This window comes from Nerophis lumbriciformis, linkage group LG25 (assembly GCF_033978685.3).
Source record: "Nerophis lumbriciformis linkage group LG25, RoL_Nlum_v2.1, whole genome shotgun sequence".
In the NCBI taxonomy this organism is placed as follows: Eukaryota; Metazoa; Chordata; class Actinopteri; order Syngnathiformes; family Syngnathidae; genus Nerophis; species Nerophis lumbriciformis.
Genome location: NC_084572.2, coordinates 33,624,282 through 33,641,733, shown reverse-complemented (window position 1 = coordinate 33,641,733; position 17,452 = coordinate 33,624,282). Strand labels below are relative to the sequence as shown.

The following is a 17,452-nucleotide window of genomic DNA, read 5'->3' as shown; positions in this document are numbered from 1 at the left end:
AAAATGAGGACAATTATTGTGTTTCAGAGAGAATAAAATGAAAACAATCCTTTAGTTTTTACAAAAAAATTTAAGGAAATTAAATCAAATGGTTTAGTTTATCATAAGAATAAAATAATTGATTTAGATTTTAAAGAGTATAAAATAATTGTTTTTGTTTTTAAAGTGAATAAAATGAAAACAATTATTTAGTTTTTTACGGAAAAGTAAATGAGAACAAATTGTTTTGTTTATAATGACAATAAAATTATGTATTTTGTTTTTAAAGACAATAAAATGAGAACAATTATTCTGTTTTTAAAGTGAACAAAATGAAATCAGTTATTCTATTTTTAAGGAGGAAAAAAAAGAAAAGTATTCTGTTTTTAAGGAGTATACATTGAGATTTTTTTTTTTTTTTAAAGGGAATAAAATGAGGACAATTATTCTGTTTTAAAGAGAATAAAATGAAAACAATCCTTTAGTTTTTACAAAAAAATCAAGGAAATTAAATCAAATGGTTTATTTTATCATAAGATTAAAATAATTGATTTTGATTTTAAAGAGTACAAATTTTTTTTTTTTTTTTTTTTTAAGTGAATAAAATGAAAACAGTTATTCTGTTTTAAATTAGTGGTTCCCAACCACCGGGCCGTGGATTGATTGGTACCGGGCCGCATAAGAAAAAAATATATATATATATTTTTTTTATTAAATCAACATAAAAAACACAAGATACACTTACAATTAGTGCACCAACCCAAAAAAACCTCCCTCCCCCATTTACACTCACAAAAGGGTTGTTTCTTTCTGTTATTAATATTTCTGGTTCCTACATTATATATCAATAAAGATCAATACAGTCTGCAGGGATACAGTCCGTAAGCACACATGATTGTATTTTCTTATGACAAATTTTTTTAAAATAAAATAAAATAAAAATACCATAACACCTCCCCGACAAATTTTGAAGCGTTGATCGTTCCGCAGTTACAAAACGGTTGGGGACCACTGTTTTAAAGAGAATAAAATGAAAACAATTATTACGTTTTTAAAGTGAATAAAAGAAGTTATTTTGTTTTTACAGAAAACGTAATTAAATTAACAAATTATTTAGTTTATAATTAAATTAAAATAATTTATTTTTATTTTAAAGGGAATAAAATGAGGACAATTATTCTGTTTTAAAGAGAATTAAATCCTTTAGTTTTTACAGAAAATTAAAGGAAATTAAATCAAATTGCTTAGTTTGTCATAAGAATAAAATAATTGATTTTAAAGAGTATAAAATATTTTTTTTTAGTTTTTAAAGTGAATAAAATGAAAACAGTTATTCTGTTTTAAAGAGAATAAAATGAAAATAATTATCAAGTGAATAAAATAACAGTTATTTTGTTTTTACAGAAAATGTAATTAAATTAATAAATTATTTAGTTTATAATTAAAATAAAATAATTTATTTTGATTTTAAAGAGAATATATAGATTTTTAAAGAGATAACATGAAAATTCTTGTTTTGTTTTAATGAGAATAAAATGAGAACAATTATTCTGTTTTTACAGAAAATCTAATCTAAATGAACTATATTTAGTTTATAATTAAAATAAAGTAATTCATTTTTATTTTAAAGAGGATAAAATAATGTACCGTAGTCTGTTATAAAGAGAAAATATGAAAACAGTTATTGTTTTAAAGAGAAAATGAGAACAATTATTCTGTTTTTAAAGTGAATAAAATTGAAACAATGTTTTTCATTTTAGAGAAAATAAAATAATTGATTTTGCTCTTAAAGAGAATCTAATCAAATAAATTTAAATTTAAAAAACATTTATTTAGCTTTTATGGGGAATAAAATTGTTTTCAAAGTGCATGAAATGAGAAAAATATTAATTTGTTTAAAAGTGAATAAAATGAGAAAATGTGTATTTTTTTTAAGTATATAAAATGAGAATAGAACAATATGTAGTTTGTTTTTAAAGAGGATACAATGAGAATAAATAATTTATATTGTTTTTAAAGGGAATATAATTAGAACAATTATTTTGTTTTTAAAGAGAATACAACAAAAAAAAAATTTGTATGTAGAGTTAGTTAATGAGTTAAAACAATCAGTGAGATTGTAAAGAGGACAACATGTATTACATTTAATGAATTCAATCAATAAATGATTTAGTGATTAGAGCGAATGTAATGATTTCAAACAATGACTAGGTAAAGAGAATACAAGGACAAGAATGATTGGAGGGGGTCTTACCATCAGCATGCAGAAGTCTGGCAGGTGTCCGGTCATGCCAAACACGGTGGTCTTCAGGTACTTCTCGTGTCCCGCCAGGTCGATGAAGGTGATCACCTTGGAGGACTTCTCACAGATCTTGGTCCAGTCCAGGCCTCCGCCGTGACTGTCGGGCTTGTTGACTACCTGGAGAAACGACGATGATGACGAGGATGAAGACGGAAGCAGGTGACTTCCTGTGAGGCGCTGCCCACCTGCCCCTCGTGGTCAAAACCCAGGATGTCGTTTCCCACGCTGCTGGTCCTGCCGCTCTCCATCTCGTGTTTGTGCCTGAAGAGCTTCTGGCGGGCGAAGCCTCGGCCGTTGTCCAGCTCGCCGTGGGTCAGAACGCCCAGCAGGGTGCTCTTGCCGGCGTCCACGTTGCCGACCACCGCCACCCTGGAGCAAAAACACAGAAAAACAAATCATAGTAGGCAGAGGATGAAGTCTTCTGATCCCTGCGTGTCCCGAGGCGTACCTGACCTCCAGGAAGTCCTGCTCGCCCACACGCCGGCGGATGAGGTAGTCGCAGATCTTTCCGCCCGCCTCCGTCCTCTCTCTCAGCGGGATGAGGTCGGCCTCGATCTGCTCGCACAGCGACCTCACCGTAGCGATGGACGCCTCCATGTCCGTGTCGTTCAGACCGTAGTCGCCGCCGTCTGAACACAGAGATAGACATCAGCACTTTGAACGGGTGCCATAGTACTCCCAATTTGTCGATATGCCAAAGCAATGCTTAACCCAATCAGCAGATGCCCTGCGATCACACTTCCAAACACATAGATGCCTTCCACGTCTGCTCTTTAAAGTATGGACAAGACAAAGAGGCAAGCGGGGACCGACAGAGAGGGGAGAGGAATGCGACCGCCTTCACCAAGTGCCAAAAAGTAAGTGTTCTAGATTTATTTGTAAACAGTTTGATTTGAAAGAATATGCTCAATGGTCAAATATTATTGAACGGAACATAATATTACTGCCGCACAAATGTTAACTTTGAAAAAGGATGACTAACTCTTGTAAGCGGTTCCCAGAGTAAACTCAAATCAAGGGAGAGAGAGCATCATTCAGTCACTATACCTCAATTTCAAATGTCACATTAGCCATCTGTTAAACAAATTATCCAAATATGTTGGCCTGTTCTTTCACCTTCGTCATTATCTTCCTCTTTATGCTCTACTCACACTATATAAAACTCTCTTTGAACCACATCTAAACTACTGTAATGTCATCTGGTGTAACACCTTCCCTACCTACCTCCACAAATTAGAATCCATGCAAAAGAAAATTATACGGGCCCTGTCATGGTCCAAGTTAAATGCCCCCACTCGACATCTATTCCATAATTATCATCTCTTAAGACTGACCGAGTTCAATATTTATCAAAATGCTTGTTTAACCTATCAAGTCATTTACAGGCTGAATTTAAGGCTCTGTAGCTTGGTTCCTATCTACCATCCCCAGCATGCCCACAACACTCGTAACTTAGATTTGATATCAGGGAAACATCGTTTACTGGATTGTACCGCTCGAAGTGTTGTATGCAGGGGACCAAAGATTTGGAACCGGCTTAATGAGAGCCTCAAGATGCTGTATCCATTCTCCAACTTCAAAAATAAACTAAAAACTTATCTATTAACCACCTATATTTAATGCCTCATGTGGGGTAGACTACTGTTGGGTTTTGCATGGTTGAATGAATGTATGTGTATGCTTGCTTTAGTACTATTATCTTGTGTTAATCATATAGCGTTGTTTTTTGTTTTGTTTTTTGTTGTTGTACTTGCTACCATGTTCCATCATTTCATGTATATACTATCCTCTGGACCCCCTGTCAAAAGCTTCTTCTAGCTTATTTGGGGGACCCTTTCACGTACCAACATCTTTAAATGGTGATATTTCACTACTATTGTATTTGTTATATGGTATTGTGAATAAAACTTGAAACAAACAAACAAACTACCGGTATGCAACAAATAGCTGGAATAAACTTCCTGAAGATGTCAGACTTTCCCCAAGTCTGACTACTTTTAAAAGTAGACTGAAAACTTTTATGTTCACCTTAGCTTTCAGCTAAATCTTTTAACTTTTAACGTCCGCACTGTTTTTATTTTTATTGTCTGCATATAAATTTTGCTTTTGATTTCTTTCATGTCACTTTGTTGTACCACATGTTGTGCTGTGAAGCACTTTGAGTCTGCCTTGTGTATGAAAAGTGCCATACAAATACAGTTGCCTTGCCTTGTAATGTCTGGAAGTCATCATTCGGCCTTAGGACATTTCACACTTTGGAAACTATTTTTATTTATATATTTTTTGGTTGAAATTGTATTTAATTTTGCTTTCTTCATTCAATTTAATTTTATATTACTTTATTTGCATTTTTCTACTTTATTTTTTTTATTTAATAATTATTTGAAATATTATTTTCTGTTTATTTATTTATTAAAAGCATTTAATCAATTATTTAATTTTTATTAAACAAAAATGTGCATTTAATTTCATTTAGATTTAGATTTATTGGTCCCCTTGGGGAAATTCATTGTCACTGCTGTACATTTAAACACTAGACATTACACATCACACAAAAAAAAAATAACAAAAAGACATCATACATGACTAACACACATTTACATGCTTGTCAGACAGGTCGGCCGGGCCTGCTCTTAAGGGCGGCTATAGCTGCAGGGATAAATCAAATCAGGCTAGTTCTGTACCTGCGCCCTGATGGTAGTGGGATGATGTATTGGTGTAGTGGGTGAGTGATATCCTGGACTATTGTTTTTGCCAGTCGGGTGATGCACCTGTGGTTTAAGTCTGAAATGTTGGGTGTGGGTAGGCCGATGATTTTAGCTGCTATGTTTGTAATGCGTGTGAGTTTGGTCCGGTTGGTTACAGAAAGCATGGTGAAAAAACATGTGGAACAGTACAGAAGGATGGGTTGAACAATGCTTTGGTAAAGTAATAACAGGAGATGAGGTGCAACGTATAGTCCTTTAAGTTTTCGGATGGCTGACAGTCTTTGTTGACTTCTTTTTTGAATGTCCGTGGTGTGCTGATCAAAGGTGAGTTTATTGTCCAAGGTTACATGCATTTGTTTTATATTTTTAAAATTTTCTCCAGAGACTTAATTTATTAACTTATATTTATTTGTTTTATTTTATTGCAATTTATGTTTATACATGAGGCATTTTACCAAATTACTGCTAAGTGCTGTCACTTAAACAAAAAAGGGTTTAATAAAACAATTAGGTATTCAGACATGGGTTTTTACTGAGATTCTATTATGATCTGGTTAAACCCAGGGCTTCAGTTGAGAAAATGATAAGATAAATAAATGTAAAATCATAATTTTAGGATATTTTCTACCGTATTTTTCGGACTATAAGTCGCAGTTTTTTTCATAGTTTGGCCAGGGGTGCGACTTATGTGTGAAATTATTAAATTATTAGCGTAAAATATCAAATAATATTATTTATCTCATTCACGTAAGAGACTAGACGTATAAGATTTTATCGGATTTAGCGATTAGGAGTGACAGATTGTTTGGTAAACGTATAGCATGTTCTATATGTTATAGTTATTTGAATGACTCTTACCATAATATGTTACGTTAACATACCAGGCACCTTCTCAGTTGGTTATTTATGCCTCATATAACGTACACTTATTCAGCCTGTTGTTCACTATTCTTTATTTATTTTAAATTGCCTTTCAAATGTCTATTCTTGGTGTTGGCTTTTAACAAATAAATTTCCCCAAAAAATGCGACTTATACTCCAGTGCGACTTATATATGTTTTTTTCCTTCTTTATTGTGCATTTTCGGCCGGTGCGACTTATACTCCGAAAAATACGGTATTAAGAAATAGCTGTCCCCAATCATGACCCCTAAATTTCAATTTATGAAAATACCGCTTAAAACATTTTTTAGATTTGTTTCAATGGTATAACTTCAAATACCTTTATGATTTAATTTAAACAAAGGTTTAAATACATAGATTTATTGTTGGTTTAATTTTCAAATGAAAAAACTGTGTAGCTGCTAGCTCCTACTAGCATGTTTACGAGGGCTGCAACGATTAATCGATTAGATTTATATTATTTTGCTTTAAATAATTGTCTAATACAAATTAATAAAATCCAAACTGCATAAAAGAAGGCAAAACAAGTTAAATAAAAAGTAAAAGATGGTGAAAGGTACATTGATCATAAATGGGAGGTAAATAGAAGTTACAGTTAAATAACTAAAAGGTAAATGGTAGGTAAAATGAGATACAAAAAAGGTAAATTGAACTTCAATTAAAGGTAAAGGAAAGTAAAATAAGTTAAATAGAAAATACAATCATTTAAATAAACGGTAAAAATAAGGTCAAAGAAGATAAATAAAAGGTAAAATAAATCAATGAAGGTTATGGCAAGCAGAAAAATCTTTGTTCAACTGCTTTCCCTAAAATATAAGGTGTGTTTTGTTTGATTACTCGATCAATCGAACAAATTAATCATTATATTACTCGATTACTAAAATAATCGACAGCTACATCCCTAATGTTTACCTTTCGTGAACGACTGAAACAGAAGAAAGGCGCAACATTGTGTGTTTATTGGAGGACGTTTAGATGTCAACTGGCTGTCCAGTTTTGCACAAGTAAACAGGACTGCCCGTATCGCACATGATATCACATATTTTACATGCAAGCACATACTTGTTTTGCTTAAATCAGAGCAATGGCAACATTGGATCGGGGACACTTCCTACTTTTGATATTGTTAAAATAAGAGCAAAATGCTACTAAGACCAACAGGACCATAACCCTGACATCTGTGCAATGTTTTCTTGTATTAATACGTCTATCTGTATCGGATCAGGGCCCCCGTGTGATTGGCTCAGACAACACACAACATTGGATGGTTAGCTCAAAGCTCTTTCCTACCTGAGCCCATTCCGACCACATAGATGGTTTCTCCGCAGCCCTCGTCTAGTCGCTCCCGTAGGTGTCGCATCAGGGCGTCGTACTGTTCCCCCGTAGGACTCACCAGGAGCAGCTGCGTGGACGAATATGAGGTTTTGATCAGCGGTGTGGATTATTCTAGACCAGTCCTGAGTCCCATCCCAGGCAGGGGCACCAAACCTCTAACCAGATGTGACAATTCCTGGGGGAATTTAACCAAACTGCAATGCCGTGAGGTACAAGTTCTACGACTGTGAAGCTCAAATGCTGCTAGCATGTATTAAACTACCAAGTCATAAGACTGTAAATATAGCACAAAAAAAAAGTTAGCATGCTAAAACAATATTTCCTTTCGCGGGAGATTCCCACACCGAGCAAAACACGGCTAATGGTAACGCAAATGAGAGAAAAGTGTCGTCAGTGGTTGGGTTTTGCGGCAACAGGAGTGGAAGAAATGAGTGCACGCTGCAAAGTTTGTTTCAGAAATGTAGCAACACAACAAACTCATTCCAACAACTGCAATTCTCGGGCTGGCGATATATCGATACATGCGATATATCGCGGGTTTGTCTCTGTGCGATATAGAAAATGACATAAATCGTGATATTCGAGTATACGTTCTCACGCAGTTGCTTTTAGCTGCTGGCATTACACTACAGGCTCTCCTCGCTCTTTCCTGTGTCTCCTTGTCACAGACAGACAAGCGCACCTTCTTACACACGTCACATACGTATACGCCCTCGCGCAGCAAAGAGGTAGCAGCATGGGTAACGTTAGCAGTGATGCTAGCGCAGCCGTGCGAGTGGTAATACGAGAGAGAGAGAAGGTGCGAATCTGGTAACAAATGAAGGAATAATTAATTCCCCCAAAAAACAGCAGGGGGTTTGGCTTCAAGTGGGAATATGTCGAACAGACAACCGTAATTTGTCAAGTGTGGGGCAAAAGCGTTGCTATAAAAAGTAGCATTATTTGAAAAGTCACCTGCTAGAGAATGAACAGTGCTTACTCCGCACGTCAACATCTCCGTTCGGTGCCACACGCCCACACCATCAAAATGCAAAGGCAAACATTTCCAGATCAACACCGTATGAAAAAAATTGTGATTTTTTTAGTTGTGATTTCCTTCTCTGCATGAAAGTTTAAAAGTAGCATACATTAATGCAGTATGAAGAAGAATGATTTAATGTAGACACATAGAATCATCATACTGCTGTGATTATATGCATCAAGTGTTCATTCAAGGCTAAGGCAAAATATGGAGATATATATCGTGTATGGCCTTAAAATATTGCGATATTAAAAAAAGGCCATATCGCCCAGCCCTATGCAATTCAACTCTTTACAAAGCCAGCATGAAAAAAAAAAACTCCAGCTAAAACACAGATTACTGCGGGGGAATTTACACAGTTGGCATGTATGATAAGAAAGAAGCACAGTGGAAAAGGAGAGCTAAAGCGGTCGCTCTGCACGTCGCTAATAGAGCGGAGAAGCCTGCTTTTATCCACCCATTAAAACTAGGGAAACCTCTCAATGCTACATTTGTATTTACACAAGTATTTCATTCAAGACAGAAGATTGAAGTGTGTACTCTATGCATCTCAAAGGTTGGAGTTGATTTAGACTTAGACAAACTTTATTGATCCATAAGGGAAATTGTTCCACACAGGAGCTCAGTTACAAGGGTGAGGATGGAAAGGATAATGCAGGTATAAAGTAGACTAAAAATGTACCATAGTAGCAATATAAAATATACGGTAACATATGTAGTATTTACATATATATACACATTATATAATATCCTTCCATTTTCTACCGCTTATCCCTTTCGGGGTCGCGGGGGGTGCTGGAGCCTATCTCAGCTACAATCGGGCGGAAGGCGGGGTACACCCTGGACAAGTCGCCACCTCATCGCAGGGCCAACACAGATAGACAGACAACATTCACACACTAGGGCCAATTTAGTGTTGCCAATCAGCCTATCCCCAGGTGCATGTCTTTATACTGATATATTAGATTTATATATAATACATACAATATAGAACAAATTGATCACATTTATTTGCATGCTACATATACAGGTAAAAGCCAGTAAATTAGAATATTTTGAAAAACTTGATTTATTTCAGTAATTGCATTCAAAAGGTGTAACTTGTACATTATATTTATTCATTGCACACAGACTGATGCATTCAAATGTTTATTTCATTTAATTTTGATGATTTGAAGTGGCAACAAATGAAAATCCAAAATTCCGTGTGTCACAAAATTAGAATATTACTTAAGGCTAATACAAAAAAGGGATTTTTAGAACTGTTGGCCAACTGAAAAGTATGAAAATGAAAAATATGAGCATGTACAATACTCAATACTTGGTTGGAGCTCCTTTTGCCTCAATTACTGCGTTAATGCGGCGTGGCATGGAGTCGATGAGTTTCTGGCACTGCTCAGGTGTTATGAGAGCCCAGGTTGCTCTGATAGTGGCCTTCAACTCTTCTGCGTTTTTGGGTCTGGCATTCTGCATCTTCCTTTTCACAATACCCCACAGATTTTCTATGGGGCTAAGGTCAGGGGAGTTGGCGGGCCAATTTAGAACAGAAATACCATGGTCCGTAAACCAGGCACGGGTAGATTTTGCGCTGTGTGCAGGCGCCAAGTCCTGTTGGAACTTGAAATCTCCATCTCCATAGAGCAGGTCAGCAGCAGGAAGCATGAAGTGCTCTAAAACTTGCTGGTAGACGGCTGCGTTGACCCTGGATCTCAGGAAACAGAGTGGACCGACACCAGCAGATGACATGGCACCCCAAACCATCACCCAACCATGCAAATTTTGCATTTCCTTTGGAAATCGAGGTCCCAGAGTCTGGAGGAAGACAGGAGAGGCACAGGATCCACGTTGCCTGAAGTCTAGTGTAAAGTTTCCACCATCAGTGATGGTTTGGGGTGCCATGTCATCTGCTGGTGTCGGTCCACTCTGTTTCCTGAGATCCAGGGTCAACGCAGCTGTCTACCAGCAAGTTTTAGAGCACTTCATGCTTCCTGCTGCTGACCTGCTCTATGGAGATGGAGATTTCAAGTTCCAACAGGACTTGGCGCCTGCACACAGCGCAAAATCTACCCGTGCCTGGTTTACGGACCATGGTATTTCTGTTCTAAATTGGCCCGCCAACTCCCCTGACCTTAGCCCCATAGAAAATCTGTGGGGTATTGTGAAAAGGAAGATGCAGAATGCCAGACCCAAAAACGCAGAAGAGTTGAAGGCCACTATCAGAGCAACCTGGGCTCTCATAACACCTGAGCAGTGCCAGAAACTCATCGACTCCATGCCACGCCGCATTAACGCAGTAATTGAGGCAAAAGGAGCTCCAACCAAGTATTGAGTATTGTACATGCTCATATTTTTCATTTTCATACTTTTCAGTTGGCCAACATTTCTAAAAATCCCTTTTTTGTATTAGCCTTAAGTAATATTCTAATTTTGTGACACACGGAATTTTGGATTTTCATTTGTTGCCACTTCAAATCATCAAAATTAAATGAAATAAACATTTGAATGCATCAGTCTGTGTGCAATGAATAAATATAATGTACAAGTTACCGTATTTTCCGCACCATTAGCCGCACCTAAAAACCACAAATTTACTCAAAAGCTGACAGTGCGGCTTTTAACCCGGTGCGCTTTATATATGGATAAATATTAAGATTCATTTTCATAAAGTTTCGTTCTCGCAACTTCGGTAAACAGCCGCCATCTTTTTTCCCGGTAGAGCAGGAAGCGCTTCTTCTTCTACGCAAGCAACCGCCAAGGTAAGCACCCGCCCCCATAGAACAGGAAGCGCTTCTTCTTGTACTGTAAGCAACCACCCGCCCCCGGAAGAAGAAGAAGCGCGCGGTGCATGCTGGGATATGTGACGTTTCATTTCCATTTGTGTGTTTATGTAAAGACCCCAAAATGGCTCCTATTAAGTGTGTTGTCTGTCTAATTATAAATAATGCAGACGAGGCGTGTTAACTGAGTTCTCAACGTTTACTCACAGCGTGCTCATAACCACATTCTAACTCCCAGCATACAACAACGCTTCTCAGGGCTACCGCGCATGCTCGTAACTATCGTTGCATGCTGGGTAGTGTAGTTGTTATATTTGCTAGCTCATAACATCACATTAAGAGACACGCTTACGCGCTTAATTCAATACTCGCCGTCAATCCGGGTGGATTGACAAAAGACCTCCAGCCGCTAGATATTGGTGTCAACAGGGCATTCGAAGCTAGACTGCTAACTGCGTGGGAACAGTGGATGACAGAAGCCGAACACACATTCACTAAGACAGGGAGGCAGCGCCAGACGACGCCAACATCTGCCAGTGGATCGTAAATGTCTGGGCAGATATTTCGGTCACAACTGTGGTCCGAGCTTTCCGGAAGGCAGGGTTCACAGAACTGCTGGATAACAGTGACACTGACTCCGATGACTTCGACGAGACGGAACCGGCCATTTTGGATCTCACATTTGCCCAACTTTTCACTTCGGACACCGAAGACTAAGGATTTACGAATGAAGAATAACTTCAGAAAGTGAGCGCTATGTTTATTTTGTGTGTTGTGACATTAACGTTCGAGCAACATTATGTTGCTATTGCTCTGCACTATTTTGAATTTTACTATGTTTGTGATTGCACATTTGCGTACATTTTGGGAGTGAACAGAGTTGTTAGAACGCTGGTTTTTAATATATTATTAAAGTTTGACTGACCCATCTGACTGTTTTTTTGACATTCCCTTTAGTGCAGCGTAGGCGCAGCTTATAGTCCGGGGCGGCTTATTGGTGGACAAAGTTATGAAATATGCCATTCATTGAAGGTGCGGCTAATAATCCGGTGCGCCTTATAGTGCGGAAAATACTGTACACCTTTTGAATGCAATTACTGAAATAAATTAAGTTTTTCAAAATATTCTAATTTACTGGCTTTTACCTGTATATGCTACAATTTTGTTTACAGACAAAAGTTTAACCTTCAATAGGAAGCTCTATATTAAATAATATATGAGATTTCCAGTTCATTTTATCATCTTTTATTACACCCAAAATCAAATAAAAGTGAAACTGGTTATGAATTTGTGTTCATTGGTTTTTGATTAACCTCTTAAGGCCCAAACTGTTTTTTTACATGCTTTTTTTTTTCTTTCTCTTTGCTATTTGGGCTTATTGGACCCTAATTAGAATAAAAACTAAGAGTCACATTTTTATATGATGGACTTCATGTTTAGTGACATGCTAATTATTATTTTTACACTTTTTTTCAAAATTCCATTGTATGTTATAGTCTTCTGACACCACTAGATGGCAGTATAAGTGTCCACATAAGTGGCCATAAGACCCCAATTCAGTAGTGTAGACAATTTTGGAAATAAGAGCTAAAAGGTGCTGTCCACGCATGTGGCCACTCAGGCCTTTAGAGGTTAAAAAGTAGGGGGAAAAAATCGGAAAAATCAAATAGAAATTTTCACTTACAAAAAAAATCGTAAAACTAATTTTTGTTTAGGCCAGGGGTCAGCAACCCGCGGCTCCGGAGCCGCATGCGGCTCTTTGATCACTCTGATGCGGCTCAGCTGCATACTTGCCGACCCCCCCGTTTTTTCCTGGGAGGTTTTCGGATTTCAGTGCCTCTCCCGGGGCAAACATTCTCCGATTTTCACCCGGACAACAATATTGAGGGCGTGCTGTGATGGCACTGCCTTTAACGTCCTCTACAACATGTCGTCGTGTCCGCTTTTACACCATGCTATCTGCGTGCCGGCCCAGTCACATGTAGTATGCGGCCTCTGCTTACACACGTAAGCGACTGCAAGGCATACTTGGTCAACAGCCATACAGGTTACACTGAGGGTTGTGATATAAACAACTTTAACACTCTCACTAATATGCGCCACACTGTGGACCCACACCGAACAAGAATGACAAACACATTTCGGGAGAATATCCGCACTGTAACACAACATAAACACAACAGAACAAATACCCAGAATCCCATGCATCCCTAACTCTTCCGGGCTACATTATACACCCCCGCTACCACCAAACCCCGCCCACCTCAACAGACACATGGAGGGGGTGGGATGCATGGGATTCTGGGTATTTGTTCTGTTGCGTTTATGTTGTGTTACGGTGCGGATGTTCTCCCGAAATGTGTTTGTCATTCTTGTTTGGTGTGGGTTCACAGTGTGGCGCATATTAGTAAGAGTGTTAAAGTTGAGGGCACACTCAGTGTGACCTGTATGGCTGTCGAACAAGTATGCCTTGCAGTCACTGATGTGTGTCTGCAGAAGCCGCATATAACATGTGACTGGGCTGGCAAGCTGTTAGTACAGGTTGTAGAGGGCGCTAAAGGCAGTGCCATCATAGCACGCCCTTATTATTGTTGTTTGGGTGAAAATCAGCAGACATTCGAGAGAATAGTTGCTCTGAAATTCGGGAGTCTCCCGGAAAAATTGGGAGGGTTGGCAAGTGTGATGCTGTCAAGCGGCATTCATATAATACTGGCGGGCCGCACTAACATTACATTTTCATATTAAGGTGCGGGCCGCGTGTCTGAGACCCCTGGTTTATACATAGCACAAAGCAAAAAAAAAAAACTTTGTATGCAGTGTTATTTAATTTTAAATTTCAAAAGAGTTTTGTGGCTCCCATTGTTTTCTTTATTTTGTGAAACGGGTCAAAATGGCTCTTTGAGTGGTAAAGGTTGCCGACCCCTGGTTTAGGCCTTATCCCTCAGATCTTCATCAACGACACAGCAGTGGAGATGGTAAGCTCCTGGGGGTGCAGGGAACATACAATATGACCTGGTCCCTACGCACCGGAGCTCTTGTAAAAAGAGCTCAGCAGCGCATGCACTTTTTGCGTCGGATGAAAAGAGCACAGCTCCCCCCCCCCCGTTCTCAGCACATTCTACAGAGGCACTATAGAGAGCCTGCTGACCAACAGCATCTCTGTCTGGACTGGAGCCTGCAGTGCCTCAGACTGGAAGTCTCTGCAGAGAGTGGTGAGGACGGCGGAAAAGATCATCGGTGCTCCTCTTCCTCCTATCCAGGAGATCGCAAAAAGCCGCTGCCTGACCAGGGCTCAGAAAATCTGCAGAGACTCCTCCCACGCCCACCAAGGACTGTTTTCACTGCCGGACTCTAGAAAGAGGTTCCGCAGCCTCCGTAGCAGAACCTCCAGGTTCTGTAACAGCTTCTTCCCTCAGGCCGTAAGACTCTTGAACACATCATAATAATCCCCTCAATCCCCCCCCAAAATCGGATCAACTCACTGGAGACAATATAACATACATGGATGCATATGCAAAAGTGCAATATATTTATCTGTACATTAATCTATTTATTTATTTATATCTGCACCTTGAGCTAATGCAACAAAATGTCGTTATCTGTACTGTAAAGTTCTAATTTGAATGACAATAAAAGGAAGTCCAAGTTTAAATCTCTAGGTACAGTACAACAGTGTTTTTCAACCACTGTGCCGTGCGATATTGTCTGGTGTGCCGTGGGAAATTATGCAACTTCACCTAATTGGTCCCAAAAATATTTTTTTGCAAATCAATAATCATAATCTGCAAATACTGTGCCGTTCCTTAGTGTCCGTGCTGTGTAGAACTCGGCTGTAGAACTGTGATCCCAATATGCAGACCACAGCGTGCAGGTAAAAAAAAAGGTATGTAACGCTTAAGACAAAAATAAACAAAAGGGAAAGGAAAAGGCAATGAAGCATAGGGATGGCTATGTAAAACTAGACTACAACGTAAACAGAAACAGAATGCTGGACGACAGCAAAAACTTACGGCGTCCACAAAGTGCATCCGTACATGACATGGCAAGCAACAATGTCCACACAATGAAGAATAGCAACAACGAAAATAGCCTTGCTTGCTAACACAAAGCAGGTGCGGGGAATAGCGCTCAAAGGAAGACATGAAACTGCTACAGTAGGGATGTCCGATAAATGCTTTAAAATGTAATATCGGAAATTATCGGTTTCAAAATTATCGGTATCGGTTTCAAAAAGTAAAATTTATGACTTTTTAAAACGCCGCTGTGTACACGGACGTAGGGAGAGGTACAGAGCGCCAATAAACCTTAAAGGCACTGCCTTTGCGTGCCGGCCCAGTCACATAATATCTACGGCTTTTCACACACACAAGTGAATGCAACGCATACTTGGTCAAGAGCCATACAGGTCCCACTGAAGGTGGCCGTATAAACAACTTTAACACTGTTACAAATATGCGCCACACTGTGAACCCACACCAAACAAGAATGACAAACACATTTCGGGAGAACATCCGCACCGTAACACAACAGAACAAATACCCAGAACCCCTTGCAGCACTAACTCTTCCGGGACGCTACAATATACACCCCCCGATAACCCCTACCGCCCCCCACCTCAACCCGCCCACCTCAACCTCCTCATGCATGTCCCAAATTCCAAGCTGCTGTTTTGAGGCGTGTTAAAAAAAAATAATGCACTTTGTGACTTCAATAATAAATATGGCAGTGCCATGTTGGCATTTTGTTCCATAACTTGAGTTGATTTATTTTGGAAAACCTTGTTACATTGTTTAATGCATCCAGCGGGGCATCACAACAAAATTAGGCATAATAATGTGTTCATTCCACGACTGTATATATCGGTATCGGTTGATATCGGGATCGGTAATTAAGAGCTGGACAATATCGGAATATCGGCAAAAAAACCATTATCGGACACCTCTATGCTACAGGAAAACACCAAAAATAACAGCGCAAGACAATAACTTAAAGCACTACACACAAGAAAACACCAACAAACTCAAAATAAGGCACGAGGAGGACCTGGTGGAGTTTCATTTTTTTAACGTTTTCTGCTGGTGGTGTGCCTCCGGATTTTTAAATGGAAAAAGAAATGTGCCTGGTGTGAAGAATGCATATATATATATATATATTTAAGAGTTATTTCTTTCTATTCATAGTCATATTTGAAACAGCTAGTGTTTTTCCATTTGTACTCTTTCTATTTTTTTATCTTATGTCCGCAAGTAAACTATGTGTGTGTCCTTGAAGGTTTGCACTGTCGGAGATGGAATACTCCCTTTTGTCTTATCTTTAGTGGAACAATGAGGCCGTGTTCCTTTCCTGACAACTTTCTTTCTGTGTAAGAAGTGGGCTATTCAGTTTGAGGGTCAGAACAACTTAGGAAGCCGGTATGAATGTATCAGTCGAGGTTGTTCTCCTGAATTTTTCAGTAAAACTTGATAATATTCCTATTCTGTCCTGGTGATCCTTCTTACTCAGCATATATGTCATCCAAAAGAACTTGGGATTGACCAGTAACTTCAATTCCCTTGGAGGAAGGGAACAACACTTTCCTCAAAAAAGGTTGAACAACACTGCAGTACAGTATTTCAGTATTTTAGTACAAGTAGGGGGCGTGGCCACAAATAAAAACATGGCAGAAGTATTTACCTTCGAACAAGCAAACTATTTTTGGAAGTTATAAACATTTCAAAGACTTTTTTAAACACAACATTAATCTATACAATACATGTATGAAAAAAAAAAGTTATGTTCCTTATAATAACACAGACGAGGTGTACGTGTCACTGTCTCATATTTCACTGCAAACTCATGTTTTTTCTTCTTTTAAAACAACTTTAGGACATCACAACGAACATAGCCCACCTTGTTGCTCAAGTCCAAAATACCGCCGGACTCGCCGTTGGTCCCCTCGCCGTCCTCGAAGACCTCTTCCCCGCATGGACCGTCCGCGCAGCCCCGGTCCGGTGCGAACATGCAAGCGGGCACCGTGCACTCGGCGCCCGGGCCGAACGTCGCTCCTGACCCCGCCGACGACGCCATGTCTCTGCGGGCGGAAACACGCAACGAGGACGAAGTTAGCTTAGCTTTTTTTAGTTCTCGTTAGCTTTAGCCGTTAGCTACAAGCGTAAAGTTCAGTTCAAAGGGGTTAGCCGGCTAGCTAAATGCTACGTAAACATTCGTCAAAGTGACTTAACGCTGGTGATAAAATTATCGGCTCACAACTTATCAGGTGCCTAAATTCACTGTTAAGAATGAGAGCAACAGCTTAATCATTTTAAAATATTTATATATTTAAAAAAAAAAAAGTGCTAGCCACCTGGTTTAGCTAACTTGTTTACTAGCGGCGGTGGATTCGCTTTTTTCTGAGCTGTCCTGATAGGAACTCCATCGCGGAATACTCA

At 38.9% G+C, this 17,452-nt stretch overlaps 1 protein-coding gene across 1 annotated transcript in view; it reads right to left on the bottom strand.

Annotated features, from left to right (window-relative positions):
• LOC133621844 (GTP-binding protein 1-like) overlaps nt 1-17,452 on the bottom strand; it is a 35,936-nt gene extending 18,484 nt beyond the window's left edge. The window contains exons 1-6 of the mRNA XM_061984242.1: nt 17,368-17,452; nt 16,914-17,094; nt 7,182-7,293; nt 2,730-2,910; nt 2,467-2,650; nt 2,234-2,398 (exon numbers count right to left, since the gene is read on the bottom strand). Of these exons, the coding sequence (XP_061840226.1) occupies nt 2,234-2,398; nt 2,467-2,650; nt 2,730-2,910; nt 7,182-7,293; nt 16,914-17,090 (819 nt within the window). The 5' untranslated portion in view covers nt 17,091-17,094; nt 17,368-17,452. The remainder of the gene's footprint in view (nt 1-2,233; nt 2,399-2,466; nt 2,651-2,729; nt 2,911-7,181; nt 7,294-16,913; nt 17,095-17,367) is intronic.